Source organism: Battus philenor, unplaced genomic scaffold, assembly GCF_028537555.1.
Source record: "Battus philenor isolate CCGP_79_NKW_IND1 unplaced genomic scaffold, ilBatPhil1.0.hap1 SCAF_6, whole genome shotgun sequence".
Lineage (NCBI taxonomy): Eukaryota > Metazoa > Arthropoda > Insecta > Lepidoptera > Papilionidae > Battus > Battus philenor.
The window spans coordinates 12,284,535-12,311,239 of NW_027181726.1; the positions used below are offsets into that span (position 1 = coordinate 12,284,535).

The 26,705-nt window shown below is 33.2% G+C and overlaps 2 protein-coding genes across 2 annotated transcripts; both read left to right on the top strand.

Annotated features, from left to right (window-relative positions):
- Positions 1 to 292: 292 nt before the first annotated feature.
- On the top strand, positions 293 to 2,362 carry LOC137930367 (uncharacterized). The gene is made up of 3 exons (XM_068773608.1): positions 293 to 883; positions 1,033 to 1,531; positions 1,614 to 2,362. Exons 1-3 carry the CDS (start codon positions 293 to 295, stop codon positions 2,360 to 2,362), a joined length of 1,839 nt encoding a protein of 612 aa, XP_068629709.1.
- Positions 2,363 to 2,477: 115 nt separating this feature from the next.
- On the top strand, positions 2,478 to 24,341 carry LOC137930369 (uncharacterized). Its single transcript, XM_068773610.1, has 4 exons — positions 2,478 to 3,566; positions 3,617 to 4,291; positions 9,405 to 9,536; positions 24,270 to 24,341. The coding sequence occupies exons 1-4, from the start codon at positions 2,478 to 2,480 to the stop codon at positions 24,339 to 24,341; spliced, it is 1,968 nt and encodes a 655-aa protein (XP_068629711.1).
- Positions 24,342 to 26,705: the final 2,364 nt, after the last annotated feature.

The following is a 26,705-nucleotide window of genomic DNA, read 5'->3' on the forward strand; positions in this document are numbered from 1 at the left end:
AGGGAGGTAGCTTAGAGCCAGGAGATGGACATAGGATACTTTTTATCCCGTTTGACAGCGTTCCCGTGTGACTTGACATGAAACGTCAGTCACTATAAAACGTGGTATAACAAAAAAGAATCAGACTTGGAATAACAAAACGCAAATGACAGCTATGTAATTGACGTAAAATGACAGCTATGTATTGACGTATGGATGACAATTTGATATTTGTAAGAAATCAATATTAAAACTATTTCTATTAAATAAATAATTAACAAGTGGATTGAAGTGAAGTGAAGTTTAATTAATAATGCCGCGACCAAGACGATCGAATCTTTCCCGACAAAGCCGTAATGCAAGAAGAATACAAAATACTGCAAATGAAAGTACTGAAGAAGAACAAGAAATTGCACGTGAACAGCGCCGCGATAGTATGGCTCGACTTCGTGCTTCTCAATCACGAGAGCAAAGTGAAGCAGCCCGTGAAACAGCTCGGTTGGCAATGCAGAATCGTCGAGCGAACAACAGAAGGCAACAAATAGATAATGTGCGACGCAGAACAAGATATTTAGCTGATTTGAATCGAGCAGCGTTTCGATACGATTGCAGCAATGATTACAGCTTGCATCCTAGCGTTTGCATTGGGCAAATGGACGTTGTTTGCGAGTATTGTGGTGCATTAAAGTTTTCCGGAGAAACGCCTGGATTATGCTGCCTTAATGGTAAAGTGAAATTGCCAGTGTTGACTCCGCCACATGAGCCATTGTATTCATTGCTTTGTGGCGAAACACAAGAATCACGCCACTTTCTTGCAAATACTCGAAAATACAATAGTTGTTTCCAAATGACGTCATTTGGGTCAGACATTATCGAAGAAGGAGGATTTAATCCGACTTTTAAGGTATTTATTTTTGTACTTACATAGAATGTAGTTAAAGAATAACTTACTTTATCTATTGGTATGTATTATATTTGCTAATACTGAACTCTACTCTCCCACAGAAAAAGTGTTTATTACCCAGTTAATACTGTCTGGTTTTTATTTTGTAGATACAAGGACAGATCCACCATCGAATTGGATCATTACTACCTTTCGAAGATACACAGAATAAATTTTTACAAATATATTTCATGGGCAACATGGAAGAACAACTTGATCGACGCCTAGGGATCAATGCAGGAATGAAGCGAGCAATTATTCAAGACTTGCAGTGTCTGCTTCATGAACATCATGCATTGGTCAGGTTGTTTAAGAGTGCTTTAGAGCAAATGCCAAATGATGACTATAAAGTTGTCATCAAAGCAGATAAACGACCATCTGGAACACACAAACGCACATTTAATGCTCCAACAGTAGACGAAGTTGCCATCCTGATTGTTGGTGAACAATTGGAAAAACGCGATATTGTGCTTACACGTCGCGATACTGGGCAACTGCAACAAATATCTGAAACTCATCGATCATATGACGCATTGCAATACCCACTGATGAATTGGCAAGGAGAAGATGGATATTATTTTAATATTAAAATGATAAATCCATTGAATGGTAAAGTATCAGTATCTTAATAATGGTTAATTTCTGTATTATTTGTCTTTGAAATGGTTAATTATCAAATTTTGAATTTCAGGTGAAGAAACTACAAAGAAAGTTAGCTCAATGAATTATTATGCATATCGTTTGATGATTCGTCAAAACGCTGACAACTATTTGCTGCGGTTTCGTCGATTGTTTCAGCAGTATTGCGTTGACATGTATGTAAAAATAGAAACGGAACGTTTAGCATTTATTAGGTTGAACCAAGCCAAACTGCGTTCTGAGGAGTACATCCATTTACGTGATGCAGTTAGTACTGAAGGAAATGCAACTAATATTGGTCGATTAACTATTCTGCCGGCGACGTACATTGGTAGCCCACGTCATATGCATGAATATGCACAAGATGCAATGACATATGTTCGTCATTACGGCCGGCCAGATCTCTTTATTACTTTTACCTGTAATTCAAAATGGATAGAAATTACTCAATTGCTGCTTCCCGGACAAACATCAAATGATAGACACGACATCACAGCACGTATATTCAGGCAAAAAATTCGGTCCCTGATGAACTTTATTGTTAAACAACGCGTCTTTGGAGATACTCGATGCTGGATGTATTCAATTGAATGGCAAAAGCGAGGCCTGCCGCACGCACACATTCTTATTTGGTTAGTGGAAAGAATTCAGCCTGACCAAATAGATGACATCATATGTGCCGAGATTCCTGATCATGAAGTCGATCCAGACCTACATGACGTTGTTACTACTAATATGATTCATGCCGTGTGGTGCCATCAATCCCCAATCACCTTGCATGGTCGATGTAAAGTGCTCTAAACGATATCCACGGAAATTAACGGCGGAGACTGTCACTGGCAACGATGGGTATCCGCTGTATCGGCGTCGATCACCAGATGACAACGGTCGAACTGTCACAACGAAAGTGAAAAGAATGGATTTCGTTGTCGACAACAGTTGGATTGTTCCATATTCGCCACTTATTTCTAAAACGTTCAAGACACATTGCAACGTTGAATACTGCAATTCAGTTAAGTCCATAAAATATGTTTGCAAATATGTCACGAAAGGCAGTGATATGGCGGTTTTTGGATTGCAATCCTCAAATATCAACGATGAAATTTCACGCTATCAAGTTGGTCGTTATGTGAACTGTAATGAAGCGATTTGGCGTATATTCGCATTTCCAATTCACGAACGTCATCCTACTGTTATACATTTGGCGGTTCATCTGGAGAATGGTCAACGAGTATATTTCACGGCTTCGAATGCTACGCAACGTGCTGAAACACCTCCAGCAACTACATTGACCAGTTTTTTTGCAATCTGCCAAAGCGATCAGTTTGCACGAACTTTGCTTTACTCGGAGATGCCACGTTATTATACTTGGAATGCTTCATCCAAGAATTTTCAAAGACGGAAGCAAGGTGATGCGGTTCCTGGGTATCCAGATGTGCGTTCTACTGATGCTCTTGGTCGTATGTATACAGTTCATCCAAAGAATGATGAATGTTTCTATTTGCGGTTGTTGCTGGTAAATGTGCGTGGGCCAACTTCATTTGAGACGCTACGAACTGTTAATGGTGTAATATTCCCAACATATCGTGCTGCATGTGAAGAATTGAACTTATTAGAAAACGATACCCATTGGGATACGACAATCGCTGAAGCCATTATCTCTGCATCTCCAAGTCAGATACGCACATTATTCGCTATCATAATTTCGACATGTTTTCCATCAAACCCATGTAACCTGTGGCACAAACACAAGGATAGTATGTCAGAAGATATTTTACATCAAAGTCGTGTCAGTTCCAGAAATCACGATATTGAGATGAATGAGGAGATACATAATCGTGCTTTACTCTTGATCGAAGATATGTGTTACCTCATGTGCGGCAATTTATTAATCAGGTTAGGAATGCCAGCGCCAAATCGTGAAATGAATGACGCATTTAATCGAGAATTGGAACGGGAACGTGAATATGATCACCAGGAATTAGATTTAGTAGTTCAAAGGAATGTACCCCTGTAAATTTCCAACAAAAGGAAGTTTATGATACTTTATTGAAGGCAATCGCTGATGAAAATGGTGGTTTATATTTCCTAGATGCCCCTGGTGGAACTGGCAAGACATTCCTTATGTCATTAGTTTTAGCAACTGTTCGGGCGAGATCCAACATAGCGGTTGCAGTTGCTTCTTCTGGAATAGCAGCCACATTGTTAGAAGGATGCCGTACGGCTCATTCAGCATTCAAATTACCGTTAAATCTTCAAACTATTGAAGAACCAACGTGTAATATTGCAAAACACTCAGCAATGGCCAAAGTTTTAGCGGCATCGAAAATCATCATCTGGGACGAATGCACAATGGCGCATAAACGTGCATTAGAAGCACTTAACCGAACATTAAAAGATTTACGCAATGACTCGAGATGTTTTGGAGGAGCAATGATTTTACTGTCTGGCGATTTCCGCCAAATACTGCCAGTAATTCCAAGATCTACGGCTGCCGATGAAATAAACGCTTGCCTCAAATCGTCAAATCTATGGCGCTATGTGAAGAAACTGCAGCTGACAACAAACATGAGAGTTACATTGCTTTATGATACATCTGCTGAAGATTTCTCGGAGCAATTGCTGACTATCGGTAATGGTCAAGTACCTGTCGATGAATCGAGCGGATTAATATCATTTCCAAATAATTTCTGTAATTTTGTCTCATCAAAAGACGAACTTATCAACAATGTATTTCCAAATATTATTTCTAACTACAAAAATAATGAATGGTTGAGTGAGCGAGCAATTTTAGCGGCTAAGAATAAAGATGTAGATGACCTGAACTACATAATTCAAAATAAGATCATTGGAACAATGCATTCATTCAAATCTATTGACTGCGTAACAAATGAAAATGAGGCCACCAACTATCCAATTGAATTTTTAAACTCTTTGGACGTGCCTGGCTTACCACCGAACAATTTACGCCTAAAGGTTGGCTCCGTAGTAATCATGCTTCGAAACATAAACCAACCAAAACTGTGCAACGGTACGCGTTTGGTGGTTAGTAAATGGATGAACAATGTAATTTACGCTACGATAATGATAGGAAAATTCAAAGGTGAGGAAGTTCTCATTCCGAGGATCCCGATGATCCCAACCGATATGCCGTTTGAATTTAAAAGACTTCAATTTCCGATACGTCTTGCATTTGCCATGACCACCAACAAATCACAAGGCCAATCCTTAAAAGTTTGTGGTTTAAATCTAGAACATTCATGTTTTTCACATGGTCAATTATACGTGGCATGTTCACGGGTCGGAAGACCATCTGCGTTGTTTGTTTTTGCGCCTGATAATAAAACAAAAAATGTCGTGTATCACAAGGTACTTAAGTGAAGAGCAACCTATGTACTAAAATACAGAAATAATAATGAATGATTAATGTAGTTATTTAATTTTTTTTGTATTTTTTCCAAAAAAAAAAACACAATCTGCTTATTTATTGCCATTAAGGCGGAACAAAGTTCGCCGGGTCAGCTAGTTATGTATAAAAGCTTTCCAAATATTTTCCCTAACGTTAAGGTTTATGTTATAATAAATTTTAAATTACATGAGCTGTTCTCTGAATCTAATGTAGATAGTTTACAAATTTATTTTTACGTAGATGAGACAGACTTGATAAATATTTGGAAACAATTAAAAAGTATTCTTGACAAATATGTATACAAAATATTAAAAGTATTAAAAATTAAAAGTATTAAAGTTTAATGTCTTCGAAATAAAATTGTTTCAATTAGACATGTTTAATAAATAAATAAAATATGCTTGTAGCGAAAGTGTCTGTGTAAATATTATAAAGTTTAAAAAAAAATTACAGAGTACTATAGACAAAACACGGAGCAAAGAGGCTTGGTTGCTAAAAGCATTTATAGACGAATAATAAAACAGTAAAAGCCGTGAATGGCGATTGGTTTGTCCATTAGCAACATTGGAGTACAGTTTTCAGGTAGTGAACCTTTAACGAGTTTTCCCATTTAGGCACCAGAAAAAATGTTACCGCCACAAAGAGAGATACATGGAAATATTAAAAGAAAAGAATACCTAAATTCTGAACTTCTTTTTACGTACTTTTATATTTTGCATTAAGATTAACAAAAATATACCCGATTATTCTAGACTGAAACGTCTCCGAAGTTGTTTCTGTCATTTATTTTCGCATTGCTAATGCTATCCTAAGTGACAGTAAGCCAAGAAATAGCAACCGACCAAGTTGAGGTTCGGTCCACTCGTGCCCTCGTGATTGGGATATTTAAACGGGTATCTGTAACAGTGCAACTTGAAGTCTTGTTGAGGGGTCCTTCAGCCTAGTCCTACCAGGTATCTGTTAATGCCACTTGGACACTAGTGTAAGCTAGATAAAATAAAATAAAATGTTTATGTGAAAAAATCATTATTCAATTCATTTGTTGTACAGGCCGTTAAAATAAACACGAACAAATATAAAATAGTAACAAATTGACTTACTTACACTTAATCTGTAAATAAAACTTATAAAATGATTTGCGATACGTATAAAATAATTGTTGGAAATAACTGTCTGTATATATCTAGATAAGGAGTTGAGAACGGTTCAGACACTGTCGTGCGGAACCAGGTAAATAGTCAAACTTTCCGCGATCAATATTCAAAGTCGCAATTCTGTCAAGAAGATAACACGACCAGAATTCCCTTGTTCAAGTCTGATCTATGTTAAGTGATAAGCAAAACACCGCAAACAAGCCGGCGTAGGCACAACCGCCAGGCAGCCTATCGGTCATCGACACCGCACCTTGGCAATTGAAAGCAATGAATACCATAATCATTTCAAAGATCGTTTGGACTGCGACTCTACGCAGATTGATATGATTGCAGACTGTATTTCCTTGTCAGTTTAAATTGCATTTATTCCGTTAGTAACCAGTTAAACTCAATTACGCGACGGAGCGCGCGTCTACGAAAGCGACAAAGCTGCAAGTGCCACAATACAATACCATCCTTTTATGCGTGTAATGGAAACGTTTATTTCTTGTGAAAACTAATTTAAGTTTTACTGCTATAAATTTTGAGACGAATTTGGCTTGAATGGGTGTCGAGAAGACAATTAATCATATATTTCATATGCGGAAGGGAGTAACTAAGAGTGAACTCGTATGTTTGATTAGACTTTGTGTAGGTGTAGAACCGCGAATTCGTAACTCAATATTAAAGCAAGTCACCTAGAAGCTCCTAATTAAATTAAAACTGACTTTTGATCTTTTAAACTTATAAGACGCAGAACAGAAGATTTGCAGACCTTGGAAAAGTTTTTTCTTATGAGAAATCAGCAAACTTTTGACTAATTATTATTAATAGGTAGGATTAAAAACATATTACCTTTGATAATCTTTCTCGATGATAGAATTGTGTGTTATTAAAATTTACATTTGGTTATTATTTTTCGGTTTCATCAACTTCAATGCATGTTATTGTTGTTGAAATATAACTAAAATCTTTTAGAATTTAATATATTAAAATATTTTAGATTAAAACATAATTTATTTATATAGGTGTTCAGGGACTTTGCTACATACCTGTACTATTTAAATGAATTTCGTTGCAGAATTGCGTTATATAACCCAGTTCAGGTGTTGCATGTTATGCTTAAAAGAAAAGTGTCTTAATTATCTAATAGGTCTTTATTAATTTACAACTACAAATTAATCACGCATTTTTTAACTTAAGTATTTACAAATCTATGTACACTCTTTATTGATAAGTAGTTTGTGTAAATAAGTTCTATTTATGTCTGTATTTAATTTTGTTTTTGAATGGACGAGAGAGTAAGAAATCAGTCTCCACTACGAATTTTATTATTCTATAGATAAGGGAAAAAATATGTCATGCGATATGTAATTTTAAACGTAATAAATAAATTAATCCTTTTCGGAACGCTAAGAAACTTAATATCGTCTTGCAACATCTGTCGGCGTCCCCATTAATTCAAGGACGTTCCACTTGGCAGTTCTAGCGGGTACACTGTAAATTTAGCTCCAGCTTTGTTCTCAAATTATGATAAATACTGCCGAGATTGCGTCCATGTGTTATAAGTGTGAATACTAATTGAGATGTTCTATAATTTTTTTTAAATTTCTTCATTTAAATGGAGGAAGTTTTAATTGTTTACGTCTATGGTTACAACAAACCTATGTTCAGTTAGTATGCTTTTGTATTTTAATCGTAGTATCTTTTAGAGAAAAAAGTAGAAAGATAAAAATAATGACTGCGGCTTCTCAATACGTACATGAAAATATATTATATGTCCACAAAAACATTATCGATTTTCCAAGGAAGTGTGGTATATACAATGTGTATAAGCATAAAATAATTTTGTGTTCGTAAAACTCGACTTCTTTGTATTTACACATGGACAATGTATTTGGTTTTCCAATAGGATTCCCGATAATATTCAGAAAGCTTCTATCGCGAAATTAAAAAAAAATATTAAAAAATATTTGTGTGTTAAGTATATTATTCTATAAATTACTTTATAAAAGAAGCTAAGCTAGTTAAATGTTGATTAAATATGTAATTTTAGATTTTTAAAAATATTTTCTCGATAAGTTTCTTTTACATTTTCTTTTCAGGTCTGAGACAGTTTGTTATCCGACAAGCAAGCGACAGACAGATAGATTTCAATAAAAGATGAAATCCGTCGAATGTTGAAGAAAGAATTATTTAAATTTGAATTAATACATTTAGAATGTAAGAGATTTGAAATTAGGTCAATAATTGTCGCAACTATTTTCTTCAAATCAGCCTTGTAGGACCTTAAAAAGTTTAACTATAAATATTGTTATAAGAAAGAATGTTTTTTTTTTTTCATAAAATGTTAATTATTATAACGTACGATAGCTCATACAATAATTTTAAAATACACGAGGCTCATTCAAAATGATCTCCATTGGGTATAAGACAGTCCCTTAATTGTTGAAGTCTCTTATCAATTGACTTTCAAACTCTCTCCGTGGGAAATTCTTTGCTATTTATGTTATCGTGGTCTTACTTTATACTCACTAAAATTTACCATGAATTTTAATCTTGTGGATTAAGATCGATATTACATGACGGTTTGACTTTAGCAGTAAAGAAATCCGACACGTTTGTCTCCAACCACGCTGGAGTGGGTCAGGCTTTGTAACCGGGTGCTGTCATACTGGAAAGACCATTCTTGTTTTATGAAAAGTGATGCAGTTAAAAGACTTAATTAACTTCTCGAGAATCGTATCTTGAAACACTTCGAAAGTAATAGGGGGACCGGAAAGTAATGTCGCTTTCTGAAGTTAAATCACACGACTACATTTTTAACAAGGTTTTATTTCTGATCAACAAAGTATTCACCTTCGTTATCAAGAACCTTTTTTCATCTAGTGTACAACGTCTTCCAATTACGTAATGAGGTACCAAATTAAAATCAAACATCGACATACGTAGAAACGACATTACTTTCCGGTCCCCCTAATACAATAATTATTATAGAAATTCCAATTGAATAAAAAGTCTTTACATGGCCAGACGAAGTAAATCTGAAGTGACTAAGACTAACGACGTAGTATTTCTCACAGATGTTCAACAAATAGTACAATTTATATTTGTGAAATTTTAATTTTAACAATAGAAACAATACACGTAACAACGTGCGGTTGTTTGGCTTACTTGTAGGCATACAATTTCAATTCAAATGTAAAATACACGTCCAAGAATATCATTATGTATAATAAAACGTTGTTCAGATTCCCGCCGATGTTGCGGTTTGAATTAAAATTTCGCTTGCGCTTCGCAGGCGCCATTTGCGAGCGTTCGCTCGCTGGTGTTTGTTTGTACAGTCGCTGTTAGCGGTCGTAATGCTTTTATCATGCCAACAACTTCGGAAACATTAAGGGTATCCAAACAAGCTGCTTCTGCTACTGATGCCGTCAGTGTACTTATTTCAAAAAATATTGTTTGAATTAAAAATGGAATTCATCGGAAACAACGGTTTTGTAATGTGTAAAAACTGGGTCTCTTTGTTTGTGAAGTACCTGTCGAAGAACGAATCTTAATATGTATCAGCTGAACTAGATAAACCAAAAAAAATGTCATATATTTTTAATATTAATGCCATTAAACAAGTAAATATATTTTATTTACATCTTTTATATCCATTGTATTGCAGTGGTTGTAAATCCACACAATTTTTTTTACTATATACTGTTTTTGTTTGTTTTTTACAAATTACTGTTACTGTGAAAGTAGTCCTTTATAAGACAGAAACAATTTCATATGGCAATGGCTATATTTAAAAAGATAGCACTAATGATCAAATTATTTACTCAAAATTACCATTACATCATATTTTAAAAATATAAGGAATAAATGAATTAGATTTTTTAAAATGTGATTAGCCACTAGCCATTAGGGTGGTCAACTTTTAGAATATAAATGTTAAAAAAAAATCGAAATCTTTTATCGAAAATTTTCAGAAGGACAACAGTAACAAGGAAGTTAAATATAAGGAAAAAAACATACAAATCCTTAGAAAAATAAATGGTAATCATGCGGCTTATGTGAAACCGCAACTCAAATCCAGAAAAGTCGTTGCGGTCCTCACGCGATTTCCTCGTAATAGTCCGGTTGGCTGATATATCGCAGCTTACATTGAATTACTTTTACACTAGAGTTCTAGAAGTGTTCTAGAAATATTATTAATAGAATTTTCCAGATAAATGATACCTTATTTATAAACTTTACCTAAATAACCTTTTAAATTCGTTCTGACCTTTTCATTTAATAGGTCACAGAGCTTAAAATAATATGTGTTATTTTCGTAAGACAATTTTAGATTCTATTTCTGTGGCTTTTGTGCTCGCAGCGTACTTACTGGCATTTATCAGTTGCTATTTATCGTAACGGTTTCGCGCCTCGCCTTCAGGAACTTTGTAACACGTGTCCCCGAGCACCTTATCTTTATTTGAAGGTGTAATATTGGGCACAGTGAAATGTAAGGGAACAATAGTGTTCGTGCCCACAATGCTATCTAAAACGAATTTTGGACATATTACGATGTGAATTTTACTTAGATTTTGTCACTGTGAATTTTATACTGATGTCGTGGAAATTTTGTGGCTTACCGATAATTATGGTTCGTGTAAAGTTTCACACACGCTTCCCAAACATCGCACCTTTACTCGTTAAGTGCGTCGAGCATAACTAATGCTCGATGGTAAGCGATATAGGTCGCTTATTAAAGGGTGGTTACGAAAGCATGTGAAATCTGATTTAGATCACTATAAATACTATGTATTTTGCGATAGTTAATTAAATAAAAATTATACGCATCTATTTTAAAGCACTATTATATTTCAGATACCAAACTGTGGTTAGTAAATTGCTAGTTCTCGACTAAATGCAACGTAATTAATAGAATTGAACGGTATGTGAAAATTAGTATAAAAATGAATTGGTACAAATACAAAAGTTTCAAGAGCCGAGTAGAGGTCAGATTGCAATGAATTTTATAGAACTACACCCACAAGGAGGTCTTTATGGCTCTTGTAGATATAAAACTTGGCTAGTGTTTCTTATGGCATGTTAAAAATAATCATTAGTAAAAGCCTATGTAATATATAAACCTAAAGTAAAATAAACATGAGGAATGGGTGGGGAAAAATCTAATTAAAAACATTTTTTATTTATTTATTTTCTTCTTGAAAACGAACCCACGATGTACATCGATAGTCACAGTCGTCTGCTAGCGACTACAGCTCAACGAGGCATAAAATGTGTAAAACAAAGTCGAAGAGTTGATCGCATCTTCCTGCGTGCATCTTGTTCACACGAGGGAGAGTCGCGCACGTGTGTGCTGTTCCCACAAATATTGCGTGCGACGTCCGTCCGACATGCGGGCGTATTCTCCTCATATTTTTGTTCTCGACCCTTTCGTCGACGAACAATGGTCGGATTGCGCCGCGAGTAACGAAGATCTTTTAATTTACTGGCAATTTCGTTTACGTAAGTTAGCTCGACTACACCCATAGCTCCACGTCAAAGCGTTTATTTTGCGTGTGGGTGAGAGTAATCTACGTCAGTATGACGTAATTATGTTACAGATTAGATACCCTAACAGACTTCATACTGTCTATCACAGTCGAATAGAAAGGATTAATTTCTGAAACTATATCTACTTCAGAGTTTTAGCAATTTGTTTTAAAATTTCATTTATAGAATTAATATCTTTATGATTAATCCACAAAAATAAGTACTTTTGTTTCGTGCACTTCAAAATTGTAAGAAATTGATAATAATTTTATGGTAATCCATTATGGTACATTTTTATTGATTTCAACAGTATTAATTTTCATAGCTTTTATTGCATTGTTATAATGTTTTAATAATTATAATAGTAGTTTTTTATCCCCATAGGAATCTTTGTCATGTCTTTAACAAAAATTAAGGAAAATATAGCAGAGTTCTTATAGCTGTTCTCGAGATTTGCGCATATCAACACATTTGGTGAATTATTTTTATTTATACAGTGTTACTACTTGCAGGTGTATAAGCTTCAAAGGTTAGAAATTATAGCTTATTCGCTGCCAATTACATATCATATATCTTGTTCAAATATAAAAAAAGGAATGATAATATAATAAGAAAAACGTTTTCAATTCGGACTATAATATTAAAATTAATTATGGTATACAATCTCTCCCTGTAGACTGTACCGTCAGAAGTTATTGGCCTGACGCATTCTAATAGAAAAATAAGTGTATATAACAGATTTTAGAGTGATTACTACAATGCTAGTTGATTGGAAATAAGTGTAAAGAGCTTAAATTTTTTTAATTACAAATAAACTATACATTCAGCACTTTAAGGCTTTTACACATATAACCTATCACTTTTCTGATGACATCCGTAATTTGCAGTTTAAGTATGTTTTTATATATACGAACATTTATTTATTTAATTAGTTTTATGTTGAGTTTAACACAAGAAATATTTAGAATAAAAGAGAGATTATACGATTTTTTTCTAGAAAATATTAAAAACTACAAAACAACTTAAGTGCAAAACAAGTACACGAAAGTAAAGCTTATGTATAGTAGTATTGTTTCATATTTACGGATATCATAAACGGTTAATTATTAGAGTTGTACACGTACTAATTTCGGCCCACATACCGTTTTCTGAGACGCCAGTGTTCTCACTGTGGGAACAACACAAAGGCCAGACAGAACAATTTACATAGTTAAAATTTATTTTCATTAAATTGTTTTTATAGAGGTGTTTACATGTATTAATTATTTATGACCTTTGGATTTGTATTTACAGTGATTTATACGAGGTCGAATTTTTTATGTGTAAACAAATATTTTTACTTCGGGTTACGGTAACATTATTTTTTTTGTATTAATAGATAAGTTATATGACATGATAAAATTTTCTATAAACAAAGATCTACAGAATATACATGTATACATATATATATATATATATATATATATATTTATATGTCTACATTATCTAGCTATAAATGTATTGTAATCCTAAATTTATTTATGTAATTATACTTTACCCAAAATTGCAATTCTCAGATAAGGCGTAGTATACAAAGTAGAGGCTGGTAACATCATATCGTAATAAACTAATGCCCCAATTTTTTACACTAAAAAAGTCTACAAATATATAAAATGTGTCAACGAAAAAAATAGAAATAAATATGTATAGATGAAACTCACAAAGAAAATGACGTTTGATAAAGAAAACTGATCCTCTATTACTGATGTTTTCGTGCGAGTCGATATAAGGATTTATGATCGGAAACAAGCAGAGAGATAAAATGTGTTTTTTAGGTTTCGTCGATAAATAAATGGCTGAGGTGCGCAACGTACAGCTTCGAGTGCTTGTTATTTCTCAAAGTGCCTTGTTACCTAATTGGATATCCATTCAAACGGTGTTCAGATACGGGCTGTCAACCGTTGCGGAAAGTATGAATGAAATAAAGAAAATGTAGTGTTCCATACCCAGTTTTTTTAAGAACTATCAAGTAGAAGGGCGATCGATATACCGTGTAGTAATGAGTACTTTGAATTTGTTAAAGTCAATAATTAGTTTTAATTTGTAGTGATCCGAGTTTAAAAAAGCTTTTTTATTGATTATATTATCATTTCATTATTTCTTATTTATAACAACATTGGTTTTTAGATAATTTCACCGCTTTAGTAGCGATGTAGTTGGTAAAGTTTATATTTTTTAATTTAATTTAATTGTAAAAGTTAGCTTAAATTTTTGTATTGTTCCAATCGTTATAGATAAAGCGTGTCATCAACTGAACTCCAGCTTATTTAATTAAACTGCATATATTTTAATTTTGCTTTCATCTTTTTCCTTATTCTTTATTTTTTCAACATAAGTCGAATTTTTAATAAGTTGTTTAATATTTGTTATGTAGTACAGTAGTTTCAAAATCCAAGCATTACAAATTCAATTCCCGACTGAATTGAAATGAAAATAATATAATTAAACATAAATAACTGAACCATGTTGATTCAGGTATTTGTTAATAAATCCATGCGATCGAACCTTGTTAATCACACATTCCTGTCGCAGCATCACAGAATGTGTAAAATTTCGGACAAAAAATGTTGCGTTTGAAGTCGAATGACATTGGTAGGAATGTAAAAACGGTAGGAAACTACATATCGAAAAGTACGAACGTGTGACAGCGTAACTCAATTCATGTGAGTTATTTCGACCGAAACGTACATTATCTAGCCCGACCCGGCCGGACACGGGAGTAGGATCGTGCGAATAAATTGCCAATTTTGACTTACGCCTATTGCATGTTCGACGTAAAAGGCAATTTATAACGTCTTTACATAGCACAATATGGTGTAGATTTGAATACAGGAATTAGTAGTTATGTTAATAAATAATATTAATAAATAGTGAAAACAATATTTACATACCTTAAGTAAATGTTTGCAAAAAATCCGAAATTTACCTCGAAAAAATAGGAATTCATCAAGAAATATAAGCGAAAAAGAACTTACACATCTAAACACTCATAAACAACAATAAATTTCACTTGTAGTAACAAAAATACATTTCTTATCTTAAACATCAATTTTTTTGTTATATATATTTCCTATGTGTAATTCTGTATATTCTCTATATCGATTAATTATATCGCCGTTTTAAAGAAGAACACTGGCAGTTGCAACTCAGTTTATGATTAGTATAATCACTAAAGATACTAGAAATAAATGTTGGTTTAAAATTTTTAATTCATACAATTAAATTAAATATCATAGTAATTTTACAGTATTACTGTCGATGTTAATTATAGGAATGATGATATTAAAAATAATATAGTGCTAAAGTATATGGTTGTAAATTTGAGGTGACAGCAACTCTGACATTATTAACATTATTTTGATGTTTAGATATCTTATATCCGACTAATCGTAGCAATGTTTTGACTTATTAAAACCTTGCGGAGGTTCTAGCGAAAAATATGTTTCGTGCTTTCATTTTGTGTGTCGCTTTTGTCTTAATGACAATTATAGATTCCTCGAGTTTGACGGGTTAAGGCGTAGTAGGTGTAAAGCAACAACTAATTTTAAGTAACTAGGGCTTACGAGGTACGTTGGTATTTATTCCTATACAATGTAGATCATGCGTGTACCTTTTTAAATTTTAAAAGCAGGTGATATTATAACTTGTGTTAAAAGGTATCTATTATTTTATCAAAGATTTTTTGTACCGCATCAATTTCAATCTTTATTGAAATTACTGAACCCCGTCGTTAACCGGCTAGGCGAGGGTCTAGGAAAAAGTGTGAGCTCCGCTACTTTGAGATTTGAAAGCGGCTGATACTATCCCTTGGAGAGCGCATACCTATGGCGCGGTACTACAGTTTCGATAGCACTTTACCAATATTATCAGAAATTTCAGTATACTGATCATATTTATGATTCGGGGTGGAATAGCCCAAGTTAAAAATTATCCGAAATATTGTTCTTTTTTCCTGGTCTGGATCTAGACTGTAATATTATTGGCTTGAGGGAGTGTCATCGGTAAGGCACTTAGCTAAAACATTGTTAACGTTAATTAGATCGAGAGGTCCCTCTGGAACCTTGGTTCAAGCTGTTACATCACATGCAATATTACCGAAATGAGATATTGTAGCACTAATGACATTGCACATACATTGAGATTGGTCATACGACAAATTGTAATAGCTTTAAAGAACCCAAAGCTCATTTGCTGTGAAGTAATGTGTGGTATATATTTCCGAAAATCAGTAAGAAAAAGCGTTTTCAAAATTTTGATTGCTACATATTAAAATGTCGCATTCCAATAGAATTTCAGAGAGATCTCTTTATGAAGCATAGTTTGAAATAAATACAAAGCGTTCTTGCTGACTTATTAACTATAAATTTATTACTAAAAGTAACTTTTATAAATAATAATCCTATACACATTGTACATTGTACAGTATGTACTCTGCTCTAAAATAGCAAGATTCATTAAAAATATATAAATAAAAGTACAAAAACAGAACTGAAACGTGGAATGAAAAGTTTCTGAAAATACGATCACGTCAAGTCGTACGTCATTGTTTGATTACTCGACGTCTCCGAACTAATGGTGTGCCTGAATAGATTGATTTTCTCCCAGTTTCGTAAGAAAAAGTTTCACTTACGCTCCATTTCCAATAATCGAACCTCCCGTAACAAAGTGCGGTTAGATAAATTGTAAACGTCGTTGTCTTTACGCACTCATCAATTTAGAGACCATTTAGCGATTAGAAAAAGCTTTTATTCAAAAAATGGAAACGCACCTTCTAACCTGATACACTGTATAATTGAAAAATGGCTCCCGTAACATTAACCCGTTGAGATAAAAGAACGGATTGTTAAGAACGTTGTTTTAGTTTCAACGTGTAAAGTGAAATGATTTCTCTTTTTTACATTTACTTATCAAAATAAATCTCATCTTGAATTATCACTTCACTCTTTATTTCTATTTTAATACTATAATTAAGTAGTTTGACTCTGTCACGTAATAACTATGAAATATGGACGTTCAATATGTCAATTATCGGGTAAATAATAATAAAAAATTACCAAGAAATGGTCCTTTTAATAGCGTTTTCATTGTAAAAATATTTTGTTAAGGTAATAGCTATAACTTTTAAATCATATGCGGTTAATTTGATATTATTTAAATGAATATTTGGTACATACAACGAATAAATAAAAAAATACGAATACGAATACTGAGAATGTTGAAAAAGGTAATAACAATTTCAAAACTATATTAAATGTTTTCATCCACGAATCTGCAGAAAAGTTTAGTCGACTAGCAATTTTGAACACCAGGTGTTACTTCCAAAGTTTCGTTCATAAATATTTTTATCGAAAACTTCGCCTTTTATTTTTAACTTCGCCTCTTTATTTTATTCATACGAATTTGATTTAGAACTTTCATTGTTAAGGATTTTATAGAAAAGTTTGTGTGCAAATTCAAGAAGAATTATTAGCATACATTTTATGGTTTATTAAAACTGGAATATTACCTTAACGAATTATAAATAATTTTATTAATAAAAATAGAAGATATTTAAACTTATATCATAGCCTGTCCCGAATGACTTTGTACTGTTGTTAAAAGCCGTTATTAGGCAAAGAAAAAATAAATTAATATAGTACGTCACAGAGTGATCACTTCACTTATTGATTATATTTGAAATAAATAAATAGAACAGTAGTAGCCTAGCGGTAAAGGACTGAGATTTGCGAGCGTTGACCGCGAGTTCGATTCTGTGGATACAATCATATATACACTTCACACTATATTCATTAATTATATAGGATTGCGGCTGCTCACAATGAAGTTTCCAGAGTATGAACAGCTGCGTTCTCTGCGTACCATAATACTACACTGCGATCGCTAACCGCCTGCTCATCGTAGTGATTTTGGTACGTCCCACCATTCCATTCCATCCCACCATTCCATCTCCTTGAGGGAGGCTGATGCCTCGCAGTGGGCGTCAATGGGTTGAAACGACGAAATAAATAAATTTCTCGATGGAAATGACTAATCTCGACGTTAATATATATTAATATATAACCGTTAATATATATTTGCAGCACGTGAACTATGAAAGTCGCGAAGCTTAAAGTAAACTGTCAAATGCAAATAGTTTGAAGTCATAAAAGTAATTCTTTTATTTCGTTGTGACTAAGAAAAATAGGGAGTCATTTTTATATATGAACAGATTCAATTGATTTCACTAATGTACGGTTATACTAGATATTTATTTAGATAGTTCGAGACTTGAAAAGTCACAATTTTTTAACATGTGTAATTTATAATTACTCTATCCTATGAACTACCAAAATTTTTATAACTTACCTTAAATCTCGTTTAAAATACTAGATTAATTGTATACATTAAATTAAATTGATTTATTGAGAAGGGTAGTTTAATATAAAACAAGCATAAAGCGGTATACGTAAGTAAGCAATGCAGAGAACAAATGTCTTCTCTGTTCATAAGAGAGCAGCTGGTGCGGGTGGCATCTTAACGAGATTATGTTACACGGGGCAGCCGTTCTCTGTTCAGAGGCGGGCTCATATCTCTTTGGTCTTAAGCCCCTTTTGATATTTTTCCTTTTTCTTTCTTTTAATTGGAAGCATGCCACTTTAATGCCTCCGAAAATATGTGATAGCGTTCTTAACTATCGTAAGTTATTTAAAAAATAAAGCCGCAAATTATTAATAAAAAATTATTAAGTTTAAGTTATTTTCGTAATAATATATAGTCTATTGTCATAATATATAAATAGATATTTAATTAAGTAATTTATTTTTTAGTTTCACTAATGAAACTATAAAGTATTTCTTAATAAAAGATGCTTACAAATGTATAGTTAAATGGTTTGTATTAAAAAAGGATACAACATAAAACTAACCGAGTATTCCTCGGTTAATATTTATAAAATAAAATTGGGCTTGTTGTTTTTAAATGTACCTACATATTTCAGAAGTGTTTTGTTTTTGAGTATAATTATTATTTGACTTTAATAATGAAAACAAACTGTTACAGAAACGATTGTATTTACTTAACCCGCAATGTATTATAAATTATATGTGGTGCTTCTGTATTCGTGTTCTATTATATGTTTTTGTAACAGAACAAAATAAATATGAATAGATAAATAATGAATTAATCTAAAAGTGATTTCAAAATGTATAGAAATATGCATGAAAGCGTCTATAGTGAACATAAATAAGTAAAAAGCAATTAAGTTGCGAAACTGTTTTCGAAAGTTGTCTTAATCGTAACAATTTATGAATACGTTTATAGAACGGATTGGATTAGCGAAGTATTCCGCAGCTGAAATATCACAGCGGATTTGTAATAAGCGACGGTCGGTTGCAGTTGCACTGCGGGACCTCGTGAACGGCCACGCCCGTTTCGTGGCCACATAAATAAACAGCCGCTTTGTAAATTGGTTGCGGAGGTGAGCGCGCGCCGCGCCCAAGGCGGCTGCCCTCGCAGCTGCGCAGCGTTCTGGTTATCTTAGATAAGGTCGATACATGCATTTGTGTCTGAATAAACTGTTCTATATTTATGAACTCTTGGTGTTATTTGCTGAGAGAAAACCACGACAGTAAATACGGATTATTTTTTTGCCCTCAATATTGCATAGGCAGGTAGATTTTATGTCAACTAGAAGCCAATGAAGACGTATAGAGAAAAAGAAATGAAAGCGAATTTTATGTAGGAAAACAAATAATGCTACTTTATTTTTACTCTTTATAGTACGTCAATAAACTAAAAGACATCATATATTAAGTGAAAAAAATGAGGTAAAATGGGCGGTCGTTCCGCAAATTTTATTATTCAATGAATTGTTAAATGTAATTGTTAGGGATAAAAAGAAAATAAAATGTTAAAATCGGCTCTACATTTTGTACTAAAAAGTACATGTTGAACAATCAGGTCAAATAACAAGTATAGTATTTGTAATTGAATGCTGTTCAAATTTGTAAATATACAAAATCTTGCGAATCATTTCGCATGTGACCTCGTTATATCACAAGCCTTATTCTTCCTAGAAACTTCACCAGTAACGGCTCTCTTGAAACCGGAATGCAATACATTTATTTAACACTGCAGTAGAAATAAAAGTATTGAAATCATATAGCTTATGATATTTTAATTTAATAATATTACTAAAAATAAACGCGAAAACACTGCAAAATTAGATTTAAATAAAATTTTCGTGTTTAAAATTAAATCCTGTTTTCATCTGCATGTTAAAAAGGGACAGAAAGTTAGTTACCGGACACGCCGGTAAGCAATTTTTAATCCAATGGATATGTGATACTAATCTTAGATATCTATATAAACAGGGTTTTGTTACCCTTAGACTTGTTATCGCTAATTGGGTAGCCGGCTGCTTGCCAAACGCCGCGCTGAACTATTTTACAATGCTTATTCAGCGAACTGACATTTTCAAATACTGACATACCTAATCATTGTACGTTTTATCTATGAACCAATTTATTTACTAATCTATTTGTGTACCTGTTTATCTAAGTACCAATCTATTTAGGTGCCAAAAGAAGTAATTTTAGACGTATTACGTCTGCTTTTGCACAAAGGTCTCATCCATTGATTTCCAATAGGACCGGCAGAAAGTAACCTGCATACGGCATCTTCCGCCTTAATTAGATCGTCTATCCACTCGGTAGGGCTATGTGAGTACTTAATTCGTCCTAGGATCTCCTCGTTCCTATTTCCATATAGCGTATTAAATATGTTATTCTGAATTTAAAAATTTATTTCATAAAGTTAAACCTCACCTTGTACACCTAACGATTACTAGGAATCGTGTTAGAGTCTATGTTATGTGTACAAATGCAAATTTATTATATGTAAGTTAGCATTTAGCTACCACCGGCTCAGAAAACTGATCTACTGAGAAGAGTCGGCCAAAACCTCAAAGGTTGCCTTTTTTTTTAATGAAACTTAATACTTTTTAATGTGTACAATATAACATCAACCTTGTAAACGAGTCAATAAACCAAGTTCCGATTTCGATTAATCAAAAACTCAAACAATTAGATTTATTTATAATATACTTTTAATTTTAGATTTAAAACTTCGAAAAGGAAGGGCTAAGATATCTTGTAAAACTTTATTATATATACGTACAATCAGACCAATTAAGGATTTGTTAAAAAAAAATATGGTGAAATTTAAGCGTTCCGTGTTTTTTTTCTCGTGTTTATCAAGTGTCTGTCACTACTATACTTTAATCACGTGTATGTATTAAGAATTAACCGTTCTAACTTTTAAGAGACTAATTCCTTTTGTAAAATAAATGTAGAAATTTCGGTGTCACGACCCCATAGTAAAATACCGTAAGACATAATGCTATGTGTAGTTTTTATTTAAATAAGAAAGGACCAATATCTAGCCACCTCCGCATATGCAGTGGTTGTCATGCATGAATGTGCACCGCCCGCCAGCCCGCTCGCAAATGCGCATGCGACAGACAATGCCAACCACACAACCGCCACCGTAAATTCACTCAACACGTGTTTCACCCCTCCACGGGGCATCTTCAGGAGTTGTTACACAGATTAGTGCTAAACACCGAGTCACTGCATATGCGGAGGTGGCTAGATATTGGTCCTTTCTTATTTAGGATGGACTTCCGCAATGTAACGCCTGAATCCATTAAATAGTTTTTATTTAAATCTATAGAAAAGTCTAGTCGTATTAACATCCTTAACAATTTGTGTTTATTAATAATGAAATAGGTAAAAAATTGCAATAAAACATTCACGGAATATCTGTTATTTAAAATAAAATCCGAATTGATCGGACAAATATAATTCCCCGAATACTGATCATGTGTAGTGACACCGACGCAATTATGCAATGACAGAATGTAATCGAAAGCTCCGAAATTGGTCCGAGCGCTGCCGACAATATTGGATGGATCACAAAGCGAATCACGCCGCCTTTCCGCGGACGATCGCTCAATAAAAACACAGCAAGAGGTGCTTCGTTCTTTATTGGATTTTTTTTAACGTTACTCATTAAATTCTTTCTTTGTATCGAGATTATTATTTTAAAAAATCTGTTCTCTGAAATCTAAACCACTTAATGTTATACAAGGTGATTGGAGATAGTAAAAGATTTAAAGGAGTGAATGTATAGCCCATTTGCAAATTGTCAATGCGCTGATTTTTCGTCGTGGTTGCTTTAAATTAAAACCTTATCAATAATTCAATGGTTTCTGAAATTATACATAACGAAATGATATTATAGTTAGAAAAATAGTTTGGAAAATTCAATTTAGGTGCATGGTAAAATTAATTATTTATTTATTTGTTCACTCTTTTTACAAATGTTTATTTTACTTATTACTTATTATCTGTTCCTGCAGATTTTTTACTGCTAGAAATGGCCCGTCGCATTGCAATAGAAAAAATAATATTGTAACGTATTTCATATCGATCAATTTATGCAGAGCGGATTGGAAATAGGAGTGAAAGCTTTAAAGCATTTTGCTGACAAATAAACTATATACTCTCCTCTTTGCAGCTTTTAAATCTATAGCCAATCAGACCTGTATATTTTTTAGTATTTTAAGGTATCGTACCAACACGTTTAATAACCATTATTAATATTTCATGAAACTGTTCCAATGAAATGAGTTGATAAAGCTTTTCTTGATAAATTGCTACTGTCTTAAAGAACAGAGGATGAGATAGTATGGAAAGACCTTGCCTTCGATTTCTTTAAAATGTTTCAAGATAGACTGGACCTTCAAAAATAAAGAAAACACTGAGAAGAAGGATGATGAAGTATTCCAATAAAAAAGGTACAAAACCATATAATTTTTGTAATGTAAATTTTTATTTCCGACAACATTGAGTATAAACGTTTTCTAAGAAAAACTTTCTGTACCCAGTAAATCAAATTCTGTGAAAGCAAATCCATTGCAGGCGATTTTCTTTTGTACCCTCGCTTTGTCAAGACAACTGTCGCGTAAATCTTTCCTGGGTAACATTAAGAAGATAGAATTGAAAAAAGTTGCGGCTTAAATTGTCACATTCATTAAACTATATACGGAAATTCAAATGTTGGAATTTACATTTCTCGTAAATTTAATATAAAATGGTATATAATGGCTTTAAACATGCTCGTATAAATATCTCAACTGTGGTTGAAATTTATATCATTTTTTTCTGTAGAATATGTTTTATATTTGTTTCTTATAATGTCACTTGGAACACAATCCACTTCTTAAAGTGGATATGACACGTAATCCACCACTCAGGCACAGCGTGGATTAGTGACATCAAATAACGTTCGAACTCTTATTTCTCTCTCAATGTTTTTCATCATTTGTGAGTAACAGCGATATTATACAACCTACACAAAGCGTACAACTCGGGGACCAAACCCGCGACCTACAATCGCTGAAAACTAGTTTAACATTTGCATTGCAAATTTTTGTATAAATATTTATAATAAATGAAAGTTAAAAATTGTGAGACATTTGTGACCAAGAGAATAGACATATATTTTTACTCAAGAATTAAAATTTGATATAGTTAAATGAAATAATATATATATACAAAAATAACTTGTCCAATGTGTACTTCAGCGCAAAAACACGGAATAGGTTCGATAAATCTTCGTTAAGGTTCGACAAAAGTTATTAATGGAGACAAAAAATATTTAAAAAAACTTTTAAAAACGCTACACACAAACCAGAGAGTAAATTATATAAATCCTTAGTTGTCAAATATTTGACGTCAATAAAAAAAAAAAAACAATCGTGTCATCTTTCAGCCCATAGATGCCCTCTGCAATGAATAAGTCAAAGATATCTTTGGGTCACATATCATAATCGCCACGCTCGGCAGTGGGATTGGCGATTGCAGTGTGGTATTATGATGCACAGAGGATGTCGCTACCCATCCTCTGGAAACTTGTTTGTTTGCAACCGGTCATCGTAGCGACCTTTGGGGCGGGCCCATGCCCTGCAGTGGGCTTCAATCGGCTGAAAATGGAAAGAAGAATAAACAAAGTGTAAATTATATAAGATTGACCTGCCATCGAAGTCCCTGTCCTCTGCCGGGCTTCCTTGATTAATAAAAAGGTGGTTAAAAGAAAATGAGTTTGATATATTGATTATTAACAATCTTTTCTAGTATTTTGTCTGTAATAACTAACTTCACTTGAAAATTTTAATTTTAAACCCTTCAATTACGAATATTATTATCGAGATTACATTGCGTGGCGTGCACTGCCTGTTGTGTGTTTAGTTTTGTAAAGTCTATTTTTGGTAATATTTAATATTACAGAAAAATATTCTAGTTAAGTTTTATTATATAATATATTTTTTATATATATATATTTTTAACGAAGTGGTTGAGATAAGAATTACATAAAATACATGCTTAGCAGATCTCTACCAATAGAGCTTAAGCAAAGTGAATATTTAACCTCAACTTCTAGTCTCTAAGCCTCACAATACCGGACATAGTGATGAGCCATGTGAAAATCTTATACAATATATAAACTTATATAGTATATGTGTAAGAATTTTGTTGAAGTTATGTTTTAGCACAGGGTGTTGCAGTTGAACAGCGAGATTGGGTCGCGAGGGATCGAGGCGGAAATGGACAACTCGGACTAAGCCCGACGGCGCCGCACAATCGTTTCGTAAAGAATTTGTGTGGGATTTTAATGTGTCGTGTTTTAAAGTTCTACCTTTGTACAACGAAATGTTATGCAAACGATGTAAACGTTCTGTGAAATTTTATTGTACGTGCAATTAGATTCTTTTGTGGAAATATTTAGAAAATCGCAATAAATTAATTTAAAAATTACAAATAATCGCGAAAAAGATTACATGTGAATCGAAAAATTATCAATTATTGGGTGGTATATTTTGCACTATATGTTTCAAAGTTACTTATTACGATATTGGTTTGACAATGAAATTTGATCAAAAATAATTTTTATGTTACTGAGAACTTAATATAAGGATTACATTACACGAATTGTGAAAAGGTTAAATAAATATACATAAACTACTAGATATAAGAAAACATTTGCAATGTCATTTCTACAGTCTTTAATCATCAAGTAACAGTTAATAAGAGAAATATAAGACATATTGAATATGTACATATATCTCTTTTGCAAAAGGTTGTTACGTGCATCAATTTTGTCAAATATAACCAAGAGAGCCAAGATAAGAACATATAAGGGGTGACAACGAGTTTCTACCGCCATTTTTTCATCCGCCGCTAATGCTTTGCAAAGTGCTAGTCATTTTATCTTGCAATACGAGTCTCGGAGTTTTCGAGCGCCATTGAGTCTGAATTATAAACGCGTATGGACTGACAGACCAAGCCGAAATCCTCTCTCAAGGGCCCTTGCGTCAGGTCACTTCATAAAGCGCCCGCTTCCTCGATGTGAGAGCTGGACGGCCTCACTATTCGATAATATTGCATTTATCGGTCCGAACTCAGGTTCCTGAGATTACTTTCGAATTAAGTTACGTAAACGGAGCGCACGTAATTTGTAAATGTTAATAGAGCAAGTGTAGATTCAGATAGAAAAAGAAATTGTAAAATAAAAAACTCTCGTGAGAATCGGCTAATGATATGCCAGTGGATTTCTATTTTAAATTTCCGGGTAGTGTATCACAATCAACAAGGCTAATCATTTACGAACGCAATATATTTTCTAAATTGTTGTTATTACATATTACAAAAAAATTAAAACTTAATCGTTGACTAGGGTAATAACGATGAAAATATTCCTTTTAGATGCAAAATATTTTTAAAGCAACGTATAAGTTCATCCGATCAGTTATAAATGGCGCAAACATTTTAATAAAAGCGACTACAGTGTTTATATTGCGTGGAATCCCGGTCAGTGTTTAATTACTCTGGGACCAGGCGGATTCTTAATTTAGGTTGGTCTGTTTGTCCGAATGACTTGAGGCGCTAATACTTCGGTGTGTTCTCATTTCGTCGTAAGTAAACCATTGTTATAGAATCTCCTTCCTTATCATTTTTCACATAGTCTTTTTGTTTAATTGTTCAGACGAATACTGGAAAAAAAAAACTAAACTTGTTTGACTTTAGTCCTGACTATGCATGTCATTGCAATTTTATATGCGCCTAGTAGGGATTTTTACTGGTGATGGTCATTTACAGGGTCGTGATTCAAAATCAGTATTTCGTCCGCTAGGTGATTCTCCTTTCATTCGTTCTTCGTTCATTCTTCGTTCATTCTCCAAATATGACTTATTTCATATGACTGCGACACATATTAATTTTTATTTATAATTTCAGTGATATGGACCTCAAGTATCACTCATACATTTCCAAAACTCCTTGCCCTGCCCCTTATATTCCACTATTTCCATGACTACTACTACTGCTAGGAACAGTAGAGGTGTGAACTGATTTTTTATATTGACTCATAGGCGGGTATGTGACGATTGTCTTCGCACTTGGCGTATAGTTTGCCTAAGCAATTTTTTATTACTAAATATGTTCAATATATGCTGCTGCTCACCGTTCATGGAGTTATCTCTTAGACAGGTTTTACAGTACAGCGAGAGTGGAAACTATTCTATGCTTCAGTATCATCTTGGAAACCCAATTATATCTGCAAAAGTATTTTAATTAGTTATTTTATTTTATCATGTTTTGTTTTGCAGTAGTTTATTTTATCTTTGGTTTTCACTTTGTATTTTATTGAAGAAACGCAAACCAAAATAAACTATAATAATAATTAAATACTTCGTGGTCAAATTCTATAACGTTGAGTTTTTTTGTTGATATAAATAAAAAAATAGAATTTTTACTTGCATTAAAATATTCTTTTTATCAAACTTTGCTGGCTGTTAGAAATATTTATCATTGTGTTTAATTTTAAAAAGCGGAACTCTAAAATATTCAATTACGCGAAAGGGTTCATAAATAATGAAGAAATGCTCCATAGCGTACGAGCAACAATGAAAAACATACTAAACGAATAT